Here is a 15,209-nt window from a genome sequence, read left to right on the forward strand (position 1 = left end):
GGAGAAAAAGAAACGAAGGAAAGAGAACGGCCAAATGGAGTCGAGCGCACCAACCCGATGGTATATATATGGGTATTCGTTATAGAGAGATCCCTTGTTCAGCCTCTCGCTCGCCCGTCAGGTCCCCTCCATGCCATGTCCGGCGAACGGGCTAGCAAGCCCACTCGTACTACTAAGCTCGCTTGGCCGGGATCTTGCAGTTGATGCCAGTAGTGAATTGATAACCGGCATCCGTCCCCATCGTCTAGCGTCAGCAGCAGCCGAATCAGATCCGCTCTGCGTGGACGAGCTATCATCAAACGATGATGACGCTAGGGGGAAGATGTTGGCGTTGTCACTCCACCACCCTTGGGCGCGGAAAAAGCAACAAGCAGCGCAAAACGACAGGGAAGAGAAGAGGGCGAAAAATGCCCGTCCGATGCCACAGGAGGCCTGAAACGCGATCTTGGCTTTCTCCTCCCTTGCGCCTGAGCAGTCGATCAGGAGCTTTTCGTGTTTGAGGTTCGCTTCCTGGTGGTTCTGTGCCGCTGGTGATGACGAAGGGGCGCCGGGATTCCTGCTCGATGGCGGGGGATCAACGCTGACATGACAGAAAGGCAGAGCTGGGCTGAGTGAGTGAGATATGATATCAAGTCGGCACCGCGTAGGCAGTGTCTGAGAAGATGCGATTAGCAACGAGGTGCATTTGCCTCAGACGCAATCAGGCCATCCCATCTCTGTGTACCCCGTAGTTACGCGTCCGACGTACTCTGTTCACAGTCAGTACTCTGGACCCTCCACACCTCCGCGTAGTTAAGCATGTACTCTGGTTCCGCCGGCCACGTCGGGGGCAGGGTGTCTGGGATCTGTTGGACTTGTGTCGAGGCACATTCAACGGTGAAGGAGAAGTCCATATAGGCCTTTCCTGGCAAGCAGACAGCATGCTGTGTGCGAGTGGACAGGCCCCGGGGAAAGAAATTGACAGGCAGGTTGGTCTTGGACACAAGCAGCCAGCCTGGCCGTTTGAGGTGCTGAGCCTCGAAACACGTAACGTCTGGCTTCATCTCGCTCGATCCAGCCTATCAACGGGCAGTTGGGCGCTGCTAAGAGGGTGTAGGGGTGGGAATCTGGAGTGAAGCCATGTATATAGTTTGGGTGGTGGGCTGGACGGCTGCGATACGGAGAATATGGAGCACGGCAGCCCAGAGATGGAGCCGGGATCTGCGGTGGGTAAAAGAAGACAGATAAATTACCACAGCTATCAAGATGGAACGAACTCACTTCAATTAAAGGCGACTTAAAGCAAAAGGTAGCGGGAGACAATTTGGTATTATCTAAAAGGCTGTGTGCGCGCGGTTTCTTGTAATACATGGGGTGAATAAAGAGGAGTAAAAGATTAAAAGAATGATATATGTACCGAGCAATTGGCAGGAAGAAGAGATAATAGAATCAAAGTAGCTCCCATGACAGATATTCTCCCCAGGCCGGACTACCGATAGGAAAATAAACAAGTAAATAGCAAAGGTTCGAAGCAAAGCCATGAGAAGTCATGACGGCTAGTCGAAGAGCATTACAAAGAATAGGATAACATAGGAAAATAGGGGGAAAGGATCAAATCTGCATAGTTGTAAAAGAAGTTTTGAAGGCGGTATCAGATGTGGAGAGAGGAAGGAATGTAGATGATGTCTTTCTAGATGGCAGCTGTTTCGACCATTAGTTGTTCGCCTTCGTCGAGAAGGGTGGTGATCTTTGACAGATTCGAGATCATCCTCTTTCCGTGGCCGACTAGAAGGAGTTTTTCAGCGTTGGCAGGCAGGCCAAGGTATGTAGGTGGCTCTCGCTCGGGTAGTCGATTCACCCATGCAAGGAAATCCTGGATGCCCGTTGATGTTGGTAGGATAAGAGCCTCGTCGTTTTCCACGTCAGGAACAAGTTTATGGTCGTCCTCGAACGCTGCAGGAGTCAGGAAAGTATCGACGAGCTTGGCAAGGAGTGCAAAGTCCCCAGCATCGTCGATCTTTCCGCCATATGTTTCTGTGATCAACGTCCGGATCAGGTCCCAAGGAATCTTCTGTGGGGCGACATTTGAACGGCCCTGGGCGATTGACGCAACCCAGGTATCAATGATAAATGCAGAGCATTCGTACTATAGATTGACGTCAGTTTCTTTTCTCCTCTGCTGTAGAGTTTTGGAAGTACTTACATCGCTATCATTGAACTCCCAGAAGCCCTTCCATCCTAGACTTGGTGCGTACCGCAGTCGTTCTTGAATAACTGCGTGAAGGAACGAGAGCAGGAGGTACAGTCGTGTTTTCTCGACAGGTGGACTGGCTGCCCTCAGGCTCAGAGATGACAGGGAATCCTTCACATTTGCACGAACACCAGCTGGCTGTTCATACATCAACACTCTTGATGCTCGAATCAAGTTAACAGGAATCTTTGGACTTGACTCCATAGACAGGAAGAGTCTGAAGTCCTTATGTGGCTTAAGCGATTCTAGACGCTTTTCGAGACTCTGAAGCCATGAAGGGGCCAGATGGACGTTCTTGACAAGAACCCAGCTTCCTGTTGCTGCTGCGTTGCTAATAGCTTTGTCCGCACTTTCAAGTCCTTCGTTCGAACCCATGGCAATGTTGGCACAGCTCCTGTGTGTTCTTTCAACAAGGCCGTCGACTTTATAACTTGCATCGAAGCCGGGGCTTGAACTAAGGGCAATCGGGGTGGTTGAAGTGACTTGTTCGACAACTTCCTTCAGATCACCGTTGTCATCAAGCAAGCCTTTACCGAATACAGTCACAACAAATCGCTCAGCAGCCGGCACAAATCGATCAAGCCGTAGAAGTTTAACAAGTAGCAAGGATCGTAATTGTTGGTCAAGCTGGCTTGTTCCCTCGTCCCAAACGTTGGGAACGAAGTTCTCTGCAAATTCCTCTGAAAGGAACAACTCCCATTGCTCAGCCGAGATATTTGGCAAACTTGACTTAAATACCGACATCTGGGCGAGTGCTGACATTGCAGATTCTCTGAGGTTGCCATCTGTAGACACATCGCAGCCCTCGACAGTGGTATCTAATATCATATCTATCAATCCCTTGTCCATTGGATATGGAGAGGCCTGGGCAAGAAGAACGGCCAAAGTCACGCGGTCCTTTTGGAGCAATCCAAGTGACGTCCGTTGGAAGGCTGCAATAAAGAGGTCACGAAGTATTATGTTGACTCGCGCAGTATAATCGCGCTCTTGCGCCAGCCTCTTGTTATTGTGAAGGACGTCATTGAAAATATCCACAAAGTACTGAAGAGAAAATTGGTAGAAGTGATTAAGGTGGTGAAGCTGTTCAAGGACTGCAAAAACGGCACTACACGACCTTGCGATGATGTTGTATTGTAGTGTGATATTGTCAACTTCTGCCATCACTCCCTCAGTCTCAACCATCTTGTTGGAAATTTCCCAGGCTTCTTTCTTAAGTGTTTCAAGTGTTTCAATGACATTGTCATCATCAAGAATGTTTCCACGAGATTCGTTTAGCGCCTGGAGCAGTTTCTTTTCTAGTTGGCGAAGATGGATCTTGAACTCGCCCTGTACCTTGATGAGGTTCGTGCGACGTTCGTCAACATCTGGACGTTCAGATTTCAACACTTCATTAAGAGATTGTGTTTGCAAGCTGCTTTGAGTAACTGTAAAGTTTACAAACGTCGTTCGACTGCAGATGTCCGGTGGGAATGAGGCCGAGGGATCACGAGTGGAGAGGAATAATTTGAAAGATGGCGAGAAATCGATTTCTTGCTTGCCTAGTTGGATGAGCACACGACCACCAGTTTTCTGGTACTCCTTATTGAGAACATGGTTGAGAATTGGGTCTAAGTGCTCAGCATCTTGAATAAGTATGGGGTTGCCAAATCGAAGAGCACTCTCGAGCTGTTTGACAAAGGAGTCATCCAAGAAGCTGGTTACGGTAAGTTTTCGATCTCTGTTCTCCTTCTCTAGGAACTCCGTGACACGGCCAGAGGGGTCAATGATAAGAGGGTATCTGTTGAATCGGTTCAGGATAATAGCATTCTCTGTGCACAAATCGTCAACAGGGAGTGAATTGCCCTGCCACGAGAGTCTCTCGTCCGCATTTGACAAGTACTCTGTTACGGGGTTGTGTGGCTTCAAGTCGATGTTCGACTGAGATAAATGATGCATCCAGTCGTCAATCATTGCCTTTCTGAACTGTTGATCGTAAAGACCACCATAGGCAAGGAATGCTGCCGCAATGAGAACATCGCCGACAAGGGTTGATATTTGCGTCTCGAACGTCTTGCTTCCCTCTTCCCACCTAGATCGTTCGGAAGATAAACTGTCAAGCAGACGGACACTTCTGTCAACCTTGAACTCAACTCGGGACATCTCGCTCTTGATGGCTTGTGTCTCACTAATGAGGGCGGCGTATTCGACCTTGTAGGTTGCAATGCTGTTCTCAAGGTCATTTATTGTGTTTTCAATTGCCTGAGCTTCCGCCTTAGTCTGCAATGCCTGTTCCTCCAATTGGCCAACTTCTTCTCTAAGTGGCCCGACACGGTCCAAAATCGAAGAGTAATGAACTTGAGCTTGTACCCATTGTACTAGAGGTCCACAAGCCTTGCTGGCATGGTTGACGCGCTCGAACGAAAATTCTTCTTTGGAAAGGAACTCGTTCAACATCTTTGCCCTCAGCTGACGGGTCATTTGCCTTTCATTGTCATAGTTGACGATGCTTGCAATGAAATCGTCCTTGCGAACGATGCCTTGTATCGTTTTCCAGCTCTCTACTTTATGACCTAGGAGTGCACACACTGATTCAAGCGCCAACCTAACACCGGATGGAGGGTTGCTCATTGACCTCACTTCAGTCAGGTGTTGCTTTTTAATGTTGCTGACGCTCTTCTGTGCCTCAAGAACTGCTGGTTCGGCATTAGCAAGGTCATTAAGCACAATTTCTTTCCGAGTAGCAACCTCCTTCTCTTGCTTCTCCAATGCTGTCTGGATTTCGAGTGATGCCGATTTACGCTGTTCGGCTTCCCGTTGGTCAGCAACCATTCGTTGAAGCTTTTCGTTGGCCTCAGCATCTTTCTTTTCAAGCTGATTCTTCTTTTGAGCCAAGCTAGCCCTTAGATCCCGCACTTTGTCAACGGTGTCCCGAAGTTTTTCAAGACCCACATTGAGATGTCTCTGTTGCTCTTCGAGATCCTCACGTTTTTCGTTAAAGAGCTTAACGTAGTGCGCCACGAAATCAAGATAGTGACGAGGGGTAAGATATGTTGACTTGTCCTGCTGTTTTTGGAGTCGTTGGTTGAACCTATGTAACGAATAGTGAACATAAACCATCGCATTGACCACAGTGTCGCGGTGAGATGCAGGGAGGGAAAGACCACGGTATGCAACCGGTATGCTATCTGGAGCAATGAAGTTCGGCTTGTCAAGATCGACAGACTGCGTGAGTTCGTATCCAACTTGGTATAAAGCTTGATCGGACCAATCTCCCATCCAGTTGAGCACGCATCTGTTGAAGAGAGCGGGACTAGTTGCCGCTTTGGATGATAGACCGTCTTCAGGGGGGTTCATAGTAAAGACGACATGAAGGTTATTGACGATTTGTTGGGTGAACCATTTATAAAGCTCCTCCTGAGAATCAAGGAGTAGGCCTTGTCGTTGGGCGCCCTCTTTACAAGCCGTCATCAGAGAAGCAAATTCGTCACCTTCAAACAGACCAGGGACTTCAGCGTTTGCAAGAAGAGTGTTCATCCGCTCCAAAAACCCGGAGTCCAACACATTTGCTTCGTCCATGATGAAACAAATCTTCTCGCCTTTGCATCCTGCCCTACGAAGGACACTCCTGAGATCCTCGTCGAAGTCCTCACCGGAATATTTCCCGTGCACTTTGATCTGAAAGACTTTGAGGCCATTCATCCAGGCAACAAACCGAGACAATGTAGTTTTGCCACTGCCACTTACTCCGATCAAAATAAGATGTCCCTGGGGCTGACGGAATACTCTGTCGATACGCAGAGCGTGCTCCAAGACGTCATTGAAAAGTACGAGAGGAACGTCGACCTCTTCCTCGCAGAACGTGCGTAATCGCGCCTTGACAAAATCTCGTAGTTGTTCTTGCTCGACAGGAACATAGTTTTTAGATAACCAATTTGAGAATAGAATTGGTGAACTCAAAGCGGCATTTTCATCAATATTGGGGAAATGCTCCAGAGCAATCCGTTTGACCGACTCAGCAGTCCACTGTTGCTCACTTTCGTCCACGAGTCGATCCTGGAATAGTCGCAGGGCTTCATGTGCCCAAATTCGGACCAGACCCTCGATGGAAAGGTTTTCAAGCGGCTTTATTGCTTCATATACACCACGGACCCATCTAGTCAATTCTCGCGGGGAATAAACATAATGTGGTTGAATCTTGGTGGTGAATCTAGCTTGGGATTCTAAGTAGAACTGCACCATAGCTTTTGTAAGGGCCTCAGAGTATCCACGGAGCATTGGTATGATTTTGAGAACTGCAGAGTTGAATGTACCGTAAATCTGCAACAAGGATATTTCGCCGGGATAGTCGACCATAACCAATGGTGCGTGGCGGAGGAACCGCTCGCCCAAAGGCGTTCGGCCTGCATCGGTTGGAGGGTTACAAGCACCGACAAACTGGATTCTATCGAGAGTAATCCATGTCTTGTCCGACGTTCTCCAAAAACCATTCTGTTCTACTAGCTGCCTCAAGAATGAGATTGCACGCTGAGTTCCATATTGGTCACGAGCTGGAAGGTTTATTTCATCACAGAAGATGACAAGCCAGCGACCAATTTGGCTAGGAGACATCACCACGCCATTTAATGTCTTCTTATATTCACAGTATTGTTCGAACGTTTTAATAAGCAAGTCGGGGGTTGTAGCACTGGAAAAGTTGAGGCCAACAACCTCCATATTCGGTAGTTTTCTCAAGGCGGAGAACAAAGTCATTGTCTTTCCAGAACCCGGTGGACCGCAAAGAAGTAGTGGCTTATGCTCAGCAAGCCAAGAATAGAGAACGTCTTCGTGACGAACTGTATCCAGGGTTGGGATGATGACATCTGTTTGTGTGACTGAGTGAGTATTGATCTCAATGGAAGGTACCTGAGACTGCCATGGGATCCATTCAGCCTTGGGTAGTGAAACATCATAATCAATCAATGATGCAGAATCACCTAGCAGAGGGGTATCGGTGGATGAGAAAGCAACCACATATTCACCAAATTGTTTCCGCTCACCAAGAGGACAATCACCAGTCAATGACCACACAAGGGCTAGAAGAAGTTTTTTCGACATGTAAGACTCTGTTTGCTCAAGTTCTAAGGGGAAGTCGACATGTTGGATGTTATACTCTAGGATATTACGACAAGCTTTGTTTAGCAAGCTGAACAAAGTGCCGAGGGCCCGAATATCACTGTATTCCATGATATGTGTATATTTCCTAGCCTCTTGCAGAGCATTGAGTATAACATCGTCCCTTGATAGGAGCTCTCCAAGGAATGTTGCAATGGAGCCTTGAGTTGCCATAGTTTTTGCAGAAGACTGTCCAGCAGGTACACTGTCATCATCCAAGTCTTCAAATATTTTCTCCTTGAGCGACTCAACGTAGTTTGTGATCATCATAGTTGAGGTCACAGTGTCATCATTGAACCATACCATGCCACAGCGACTTACAGTAGCGAGAGTGGCATACTTGAGATTCTCGACCTCGAACATGACTCTAACATTTGGAGGAAGATTTAGTCGCTCGCCATTGGGTAGAGTAAGGAGCTTATTATCGTCCAGAACACTGTTGAGATTTTCAACCCATTCGGGGTCTACATCACCGTCGAACACAATCCAGTGGCGTTTTGAATCTTCACCGCGAAGATTATCCACAACTTTTCGGAGAATCCCGGTGAAAAGACCGTCTGTCCATTCACGAGTGGTATTGTCGAGGTTTCCATATAATGCTTCTTTAGACATAACTTTAGAGTCGATGATATGGGAAACACCTTCTACTCCTTCAACTCGTTGAAGAGCTTGTAGGAGAACTTTCCATGCCGCACTCTTACCAGCTCCGGAGCTTCCTACCATCATCACACCATGATGGATGCCCTGAATCTGGTATAACTGCAGGATTTTGGCGATCCAAATATCTGAGGCAACGTAATGGTTTTCAGCAGCAATATCCTTAATAGCTTGTGTGAGATTCTCAAAGTTTGCTGGCACATATTCAACTCCGGGGAAATCACTAGCCTGAATCTCTAACAGAGTTTCAACGTCTTCCCGAATGAGTTTTGGCGCAATTGTCTCCCGGATACTTTGAACAATAATTTGTGGTTCAATGTATTCATCAGGCCCAATATCTCCATCTGAATTTGCGAGTCTTAGTCGCTTCAGGCCACCCGAGCTGACTAGAACGCTCTTCAAAGCACGGAGGCCGAAATCATAATGGGCTTGCTTTGAAAGGCGGCTGGCGCAGTGATCGAAGAAGGGTACGGTTTGTCTGGAAAGGGGTTTTGCTTGTTTAAAGCCTTGTGAAAAGAGCATGACTTCGGCTATGAGCTCTTTATCAGGCTTTGACATGGCAACACTTCGGAAGAGTTTCTTCAAGTTATCTGGCAAGTTTGAACGCCCAGCATATCCAGGGTTCATAGTAATGAAAATCCCGGTGTTCATGTTGACTCGTAATTGCCGCCCAACAAGATCAATCTGAGCCTTCGTTTCGTCTTCACTATTCTTCAAGCCGATCTGGATATTTTGAATTTGTTGTGAGACTGCGGATAGTATTCGTTCTTCAAGACGATTAAACTCATCGAAACAGCCCCAGGCGCCCACCTGGCAGATACCAAGGAAGATTCTGCCCATTGCCTGGAAATCGAAGGTGTCGTCGCAACAGAACACAAGAGTAAACCGACCAAGCTGCAAACCAAGTGCTTTCACGGATTCCGTCTTACCAGTTCCTGCTGGACCATACGGAGACCCACCTAATCTTTGGCACAATGCTTGTGTAAGGGTCAGGAAACACCGGTCTGTAAGTGGTGTGCGGACAAGGCGTTCCGGAACACCTAGGTACTCAAAGCCATAGCTTAGTTTTGCATTCGCCATATGGATATAGAGTCGCTGTAAGAAATCTCCAGTTGGCTGGTAGACATAGCGCATTTGCAGGAGCCACAGGTAGTGGGTTGGCGAGGAGGCGTTGACACTCATGAGTTTTGCTATGGCATCTCTTTGATGAACGAATTCCGTAATTAGATGTTCACACTTCTTGCGCGTAATCGGGTCTAGGTCGCCAAGGACAGTGAGAGCAAGTATATCGAGGACCCTCACTTCTGCGTCATACAATGCTGATAATCCACCGCCGCCGGCTTCGAGGGCTTTTTGAACAGCATTGGTCCACACAACCTGACTGCCCAGGACCACAATCTGAGCTGGGTAATTTGCGATATAGTCCTGGAAAGCGGTGGAGTCAACTTCTGAAGCGCTGTAGATGGGCTCAAATTGCTCAATTGCCTCTGTCAACAGTTCCGCCAGCGTCAATTTGACGTTGTTGTCTAGTGCAGTAAGCCAATCGTTGATACGAGGCGTCTTCACTAGTGACACTTCACGCTTTAGTATAACTTCTTCCCCTTCCTTAGAGCTAACGCCAATGATGTTACCATCATCGTCAATGAGAAGACCCGAGAGTCCCGCGAACATCTTCTTGAAATGTTTTGCAACTCGGAGGGTATCATTGCTATTACCAATTATCTCAAGGAGATCTTCATCTCCAACAAAATAGAAGCGCGGGAACGACACACGTTCCTTTTCAAGGTATTCACCCAGTGCCTTTTGAATCTTGTGGAGGAGCTCTGCGAGTCTTTCAAGCGACTTCTGGACACCAGTAATGGCGAGGACATCGAGTACCAGAGGGGATTTGTAGACCTTTTTCATGACTGCAAAGAATTCAGAGTTGATATTTTGGAACCTTCCAGACTCAAGGGGAAGGAGGTGCTTGATATCAGCATTCCCAGTAAATACTCCTTCTAGATAAACCCATTGTCTTTGGACATCGATCCAAACATCAAATAGGACATGTACCCTGGTGAGTTTGTCCTCCCAAGTCGTGGCCTCTTCTTCGAATTCCTTGTAATATGGAGAATGTCTCATTGCCTGGAGAGAGTTCAGATTTTCACTACACTTCGCAAAAAGATCATCAAACCCACGAATCAAGCGACACTTGTTTTGGTAGTTCACCAGGTCCAAAGTATAGCTTTGCCAGGTTTCGCGAACGCTTCGCAAAAATTCCTCCAATGCCATCTCTCCCTGAGCTTGTGTAATAATGTCACGAATAACAGATTCACTGGGTCCAAGTTGAAGATCCCAGACGTCTCCTAGGGTCATTGATATCTGTGAGAATCGCTTGCCTGGCTTAAGAGCCTTAAAGATCTTTTGCCAATGACGCTCCCTGACAGCCTCGGATTTCATGTCTGCAAGCAATGGGTTGACTTTTAAGAAGCCACGAAGAACATTTTGTATATGCTCAAAAGCAGCATACTGGCGCATTCGACTTGGCATTTCCTTCGTCATTTTGATCAATCCATCCAGGGACTGGCGAAGTTTTCGTGGTTGGATGCTATTCCAGAGCGTATCGCGCAATTCATTTAAGCTCTTCCAGATTGTAGACAAGGCAGCCCATACAGCCATAAAATCTTGTACTTCCTCAAGAATAGCAGCGAGTGTGGTTTCAGGGCTGCTAGGAAGATCGAGAGCTTCCTTTGCCTTTGACACCATTTCAGATTCAGACTGTAGCTTCTCGAGACGTGATTGGAAATAGCTAAGTGTGGCAGAAGCCTCTTCAGGAGGAGTTGATCCTGAAACAGGCTTTTCTTCATTCCATTGGTTGACAGCTTCTGCAATCTTCTCGTTAATGACTCTGTCTTCTGCAGATATTTTGGCTCTAAGAGCATCTGTCTGATCTTGCACAGTTTTACTTCTGCGCTCCAAGATCTCATTGAGAGCATCCCACTCTCCAGAAACTCGATCAGCAGGAAGCCAGTCGCTAGGTGCCTGATATCTTTGTCGGATAAGTGTTGCTTGACCTTGCAAGAACAGGTCAATCTCAGGTTCCCACAGTTTTGCTTTTCTCTTGCATTGCTGAACAATTGTAATAAATGAAACAGCTTGGGCGGTGGATGAGGCCTCGAGTGACTGTCCTTCCAGGTCCCGTCGTGCCGCTTCAAGTTCAGCATGAACATCTCGCATACGGGCTCCTAGTTTTCCTGCAAACTTAAGCAGAATCTCCCGTTGCCATTGGTCGTACTTTGCGTTGACTTTGGTCTGAACTTGCTCATAATCGATGCGAACATTTCCAAATGAGCGGCGAACCTCGGATGTGTCAAATGTACCACGGCTTTTGCGAATTTCATGCAGTAACTGAAGCCATTGAGATAGGTCCTCTCCGAGTATATCGTAAACATGGGATGATTGCAGGTCCCATAGCGATTGGAACTGAAGCCATTTGTCCACATACTCCGAGATTTCCTCCAATCGAGCTTCTATAAGCGAGTACACTTCGCTCAATTCTTCAGAGCAGTATTGAGGGATGTCGGAGAAGTGGGTTTCAGAATAAGAACCATTATCGGCATGGATTGACATTTTATATCTCGAAGACTTAATCTTCTCCAAGTTACAAAGGACGCCGACCCATTCATCAAAATGAGCAAACCACGAAGCTCTAGCGTACTCCAGCGGTGGATCGAGATGCATGACCTGGTTTTTCATGGAAATTTCGTGGAGAGACTTTGGGAACTGAATATATGATGTGTCTTGTTCCTCTTTGTTGCCGCTCGCCTCGATAGTGTGGCCCGTTCCAGATTGTTCATCTCCGGCATGTTGAAAGGATGCAATCCAGCGTCTAATAGCACCCCGAAGTCGATCTTGAAGAATGGTTTCGATTTTGGTATTGAGGTTTGCAACCCAGTACCCAAGATTAGCATAGTTCTCGAGGTTGAGTTTATCGATCGCAATCTGAATCTGATCAATGCGGTTACGGAATACAGTCACGTCGTAAGGGCAGGTTTTCAAAGCAAGAATTGCCTTCTGAATGTTATCATCCATGGTGGCCAGAGTCGCCGTCTTCGATTGCAATACAGATGTGGAAATTGCAAATTCACGGACAAATTGAACATGCTTGCTCTCACCACGGCCGGAACTGACAGAAGGATCTGCAGATCCATTCGCAAGACCTTGTTTGACATGGATCTCATAAGAATGTATGAAAGACTCCCATCGCAAAGGGAGGCCCTTTACTATTAGGGCTTGGACATCGTTCTGATACCCATTGAGTAAGATGGCAGACTGTGACATGGATGCAATCGCCCTGATTGTTTGATATAGAGTGCGAACACTCTCCATCAAGCTAATCGCAAACGGATAGACGCGTTTGGCTTCCTTCGAAACGCTAGTAATAGCGTGTGGGATTTGGAAGTTCAGCCAAACTAGATTCCGCACTTCCTTAAAAAGAGCAATGATTTGGGCATCAAAGTTGACGGCTAATTCAAGAGAGTTTCCAGCAGCGCGATTTCGAGTAATAACGAACAAGCGGCCAGAGATGGCAATATTCCGTCGTTTGACATCCTGTACCCAAGCTTGGAATACAGGTCGAGTATCTAATTTCTTGCGGAACATATTGCTCTCGGCCTGTAGCTTTTGGCCATCCGCATGAAGATCCCAGTCTTCACCAAGAACATCTTCGACTTTTCGCATATAACCATCTAATTGACGTTCTATTTGTTGAGCCCAGATAATAGCACCCGAGACAGGGGGTAGATCTCGGAGTTGTGCCATTGCATGGGCTTCTGAGTGTCCATACTGCTGCTTAAACCGTTCATGCAAAGCCGCAATATCTTGCTTTACATTATCAATAAGCTTGGTCTGGTACTCGCCAATAGCACTCCTAATCTTTGGTCGAACCAGCAACGCATTGAACTTTGAAAAGACTCGGAATTTCTCATTGGCATTCTGTGCTGTGGCAAGCTTATCACGGAGCCGAGCAATCATCAGATTTTCAACACGAGAAGTACGCTCGTTGTAGGCAGACTCAGCTTGGATCCATGCCTGTGTTCCTTCAGGACTGACGTCAAGAACATCCACATCCTTTAGAGCATTATATGCCTGGGTAACTTGCTCTACAGCATCAACATCACCAAATTCTTCTAAGGCAGTCGAGTTATCCGCTCCGGCAGACAGGGATGCGCCCCCCTGGTTAGATTTCGTGCCGAGAACATTGATGATAGTTCGCTGAAGCTGCTCATGGTTCGTGCGGAAGGTGTTAATGAATTTAAGTCGGTCCTGGGTTTCCGCGTGTTTTGGTTTAACCTTGATCGGGATGAATTTCTCGTTGCGTCTCCTCATAGCATCTCGCGCGACGTTGGTAAATTCTTTGATGTTCTCGTCCCAGGTTCGCCAGACGATCTGGGCAGCACGCATAAGTGAGTGGAACTCGGTGTAGTCGTAATGCATGATACTCCGTCCCGGTATCAGCTTATGAATAGTCAAGTCCAGGTCTCCAGAAATTGCTGCAACGAGAGATAGGGCACGTTTTATTGGGTATGGGCAAATACGCAGTTTCTTGTTCAAATGCGAGAATATCAGATTCAGGGCTTCTTGGACCTTCTGAAGGGAGGTTGCAGACTCCAGTTCATCGAGAGGGAAATCACGGAGTAGTTGGTTATACTTCTGCACTGTTTCCATCGCTTCCTTCAATCCAGTATCGGCAGAGAAGCTGAGAGTGGTGGAAAAGCGCTTTGCATGTCGAAGAACGTCCATAGTAAGTTGCACTCCAGCATCTCGTAACGCAGTCTCAATGCCTTCGAGTGCAGTCTCCATGGATAGCCAGAAATTGATCTCTTGAACCGCGGATCCATTATCAGGGTCTCGAGACATTTTCGTAATCGCTTGAATCGACTTTATCCATCCATTCACATTATTCTGTATACTGTTTATAACTGCATGGTTGTCCAAGACTGCTGCGGGCACCAGCTCGACCGACGGTTCGATACCCCGGCTTTGAGCTTCATCCAAAGCTGCCTGCACAATTTCATGCAACGGAAGGCTAAGCGCAGGTATCTCGATGTTCTGCTGCAAATGTGATAGAGCAAGTTCAAGCTCTGCAAACTTCTGCTTCGCACGAACTTCTCCGGTCTTAGGGTCGGTGTCATTCCTCCCTTTGGATCCTTGAGCACCATCATGCCCACGCGTGCACGCTTCGTAGTACGGTGATAGACCATGATGGACAAAGGAGTATATGATCTCATACGGCGAAATCGGCGGGTCCTGTGGGGTGGTTGAATTATTTAATGAAGCAAATCCAGGCAGTGTGAGGACCTGTATCTGTGAATAGAGAGGAACAGCGGGGTCGATGGGTTGTCCTGGCTTGAAGACTGCCATAGCCGCCGTGGTGGTAGGGGATATGGATAGCTCTGAGCTGAGTGTGTAGACATAGTTACTATGCTCCGCTGCAGTACTGTTAGCCAGCCGAACCGACATCTAAATCCTTCCTCGGACGTCTGTGACACCTACTGTCATCGTCTGATCCATTGGTTTGCTCTGGCACAACGGTATCTTTATGCGCATACAGGGCTATCTGCGACTCAGAGGCAAAGCGTCCGCAACGCTGGAGTGTCTCGGAGTACTTTGCTTGTGAAAGTAAACTTCCACTGCTCTCAAGGTCTCTCCTTAAAGCTCCAAGCGTCCCCTGGATGACTTCAGCTAGATAGTGAAGCACGACTTCAGGGTCGACAGTCATCGAGACCGTCGGTGATGGGACGCCATTCGCCGCCCCTGGAGAGATGACCTCCATGCTCGCAGACTTAGAGTACGCGACCCGTTGCTGTCATCGAGAGTTATGGTAAGAGGAAGAAGGCAAGACTCGTGGGAAGCATCGACCTAATATGCGGTGGCCGTGACGTGTCGTGTATTAAGGGAAAATAAGATAATTACTATGAGCTCGACACCCTTGGGCTCTCGGGTCTTTATCTCGTCCGCCTTCAACTTGATTTTGGGCTCCAAAATATCCAGCTTCACCTTTTTTTTTTCTGGCCTGCAACGCGGCGATGTTTACACGTGTCACATGACTAAGTACAGGGGCCGGGGTCGGGATCAGGGGTAAGATGACTAAGCACAGGCCTTTAATTTTAACATCAGATTCAAGCGTAGGCTTTCTTTCTAGCTTTGTTCC

General features: G+C 47.5%; 1 protein-coding gene across 1 annotated transcript; it reads right to left on the reverse strand.

Annotated features, from left to right (window-relative positions):
• Positions 1 to 1,669: 1,669 nt before the first annotated feature.
• On the reverse strand, positions 1,670 to 14,831 carry TRV_03184 (uncharacterized protein; the record flags this gene model as incomplete). Its single annotated transcript, XM_003022617.1, has 3 exons — positions 1,670 to 2,125; positions 2,183 to 14,487; positions 14,552 to 14,831. 3 exons carry the CDS (start codon positions 14,829 to 14,831, stop codon positions 1,670 to 1,672), a joined length of 13,041 nt encoding a protein of 4,346 aa, XP_003022663.1.
• Positions 14,832 to 15,209: the final 378 nt, after the last annotated feature.

The sequence above is a fragment of the Trichophyton verrucosum genome, assembly GCF_000151505.1.
Source record: "Trichophyton verrucosum HKI 0517 chromosome Unknown contig00272_1.f1.exp, whole genome shotgun sequence".
In the NCBI taxonomy this organism is placed as follows: domain Eukaryota; kingdom Fungi; phylum Ascomycota; class Eurotiomycetes; order Onygenales; family Arthrodermataceae; genus Trichophyton; species Trichophyton verrucosum.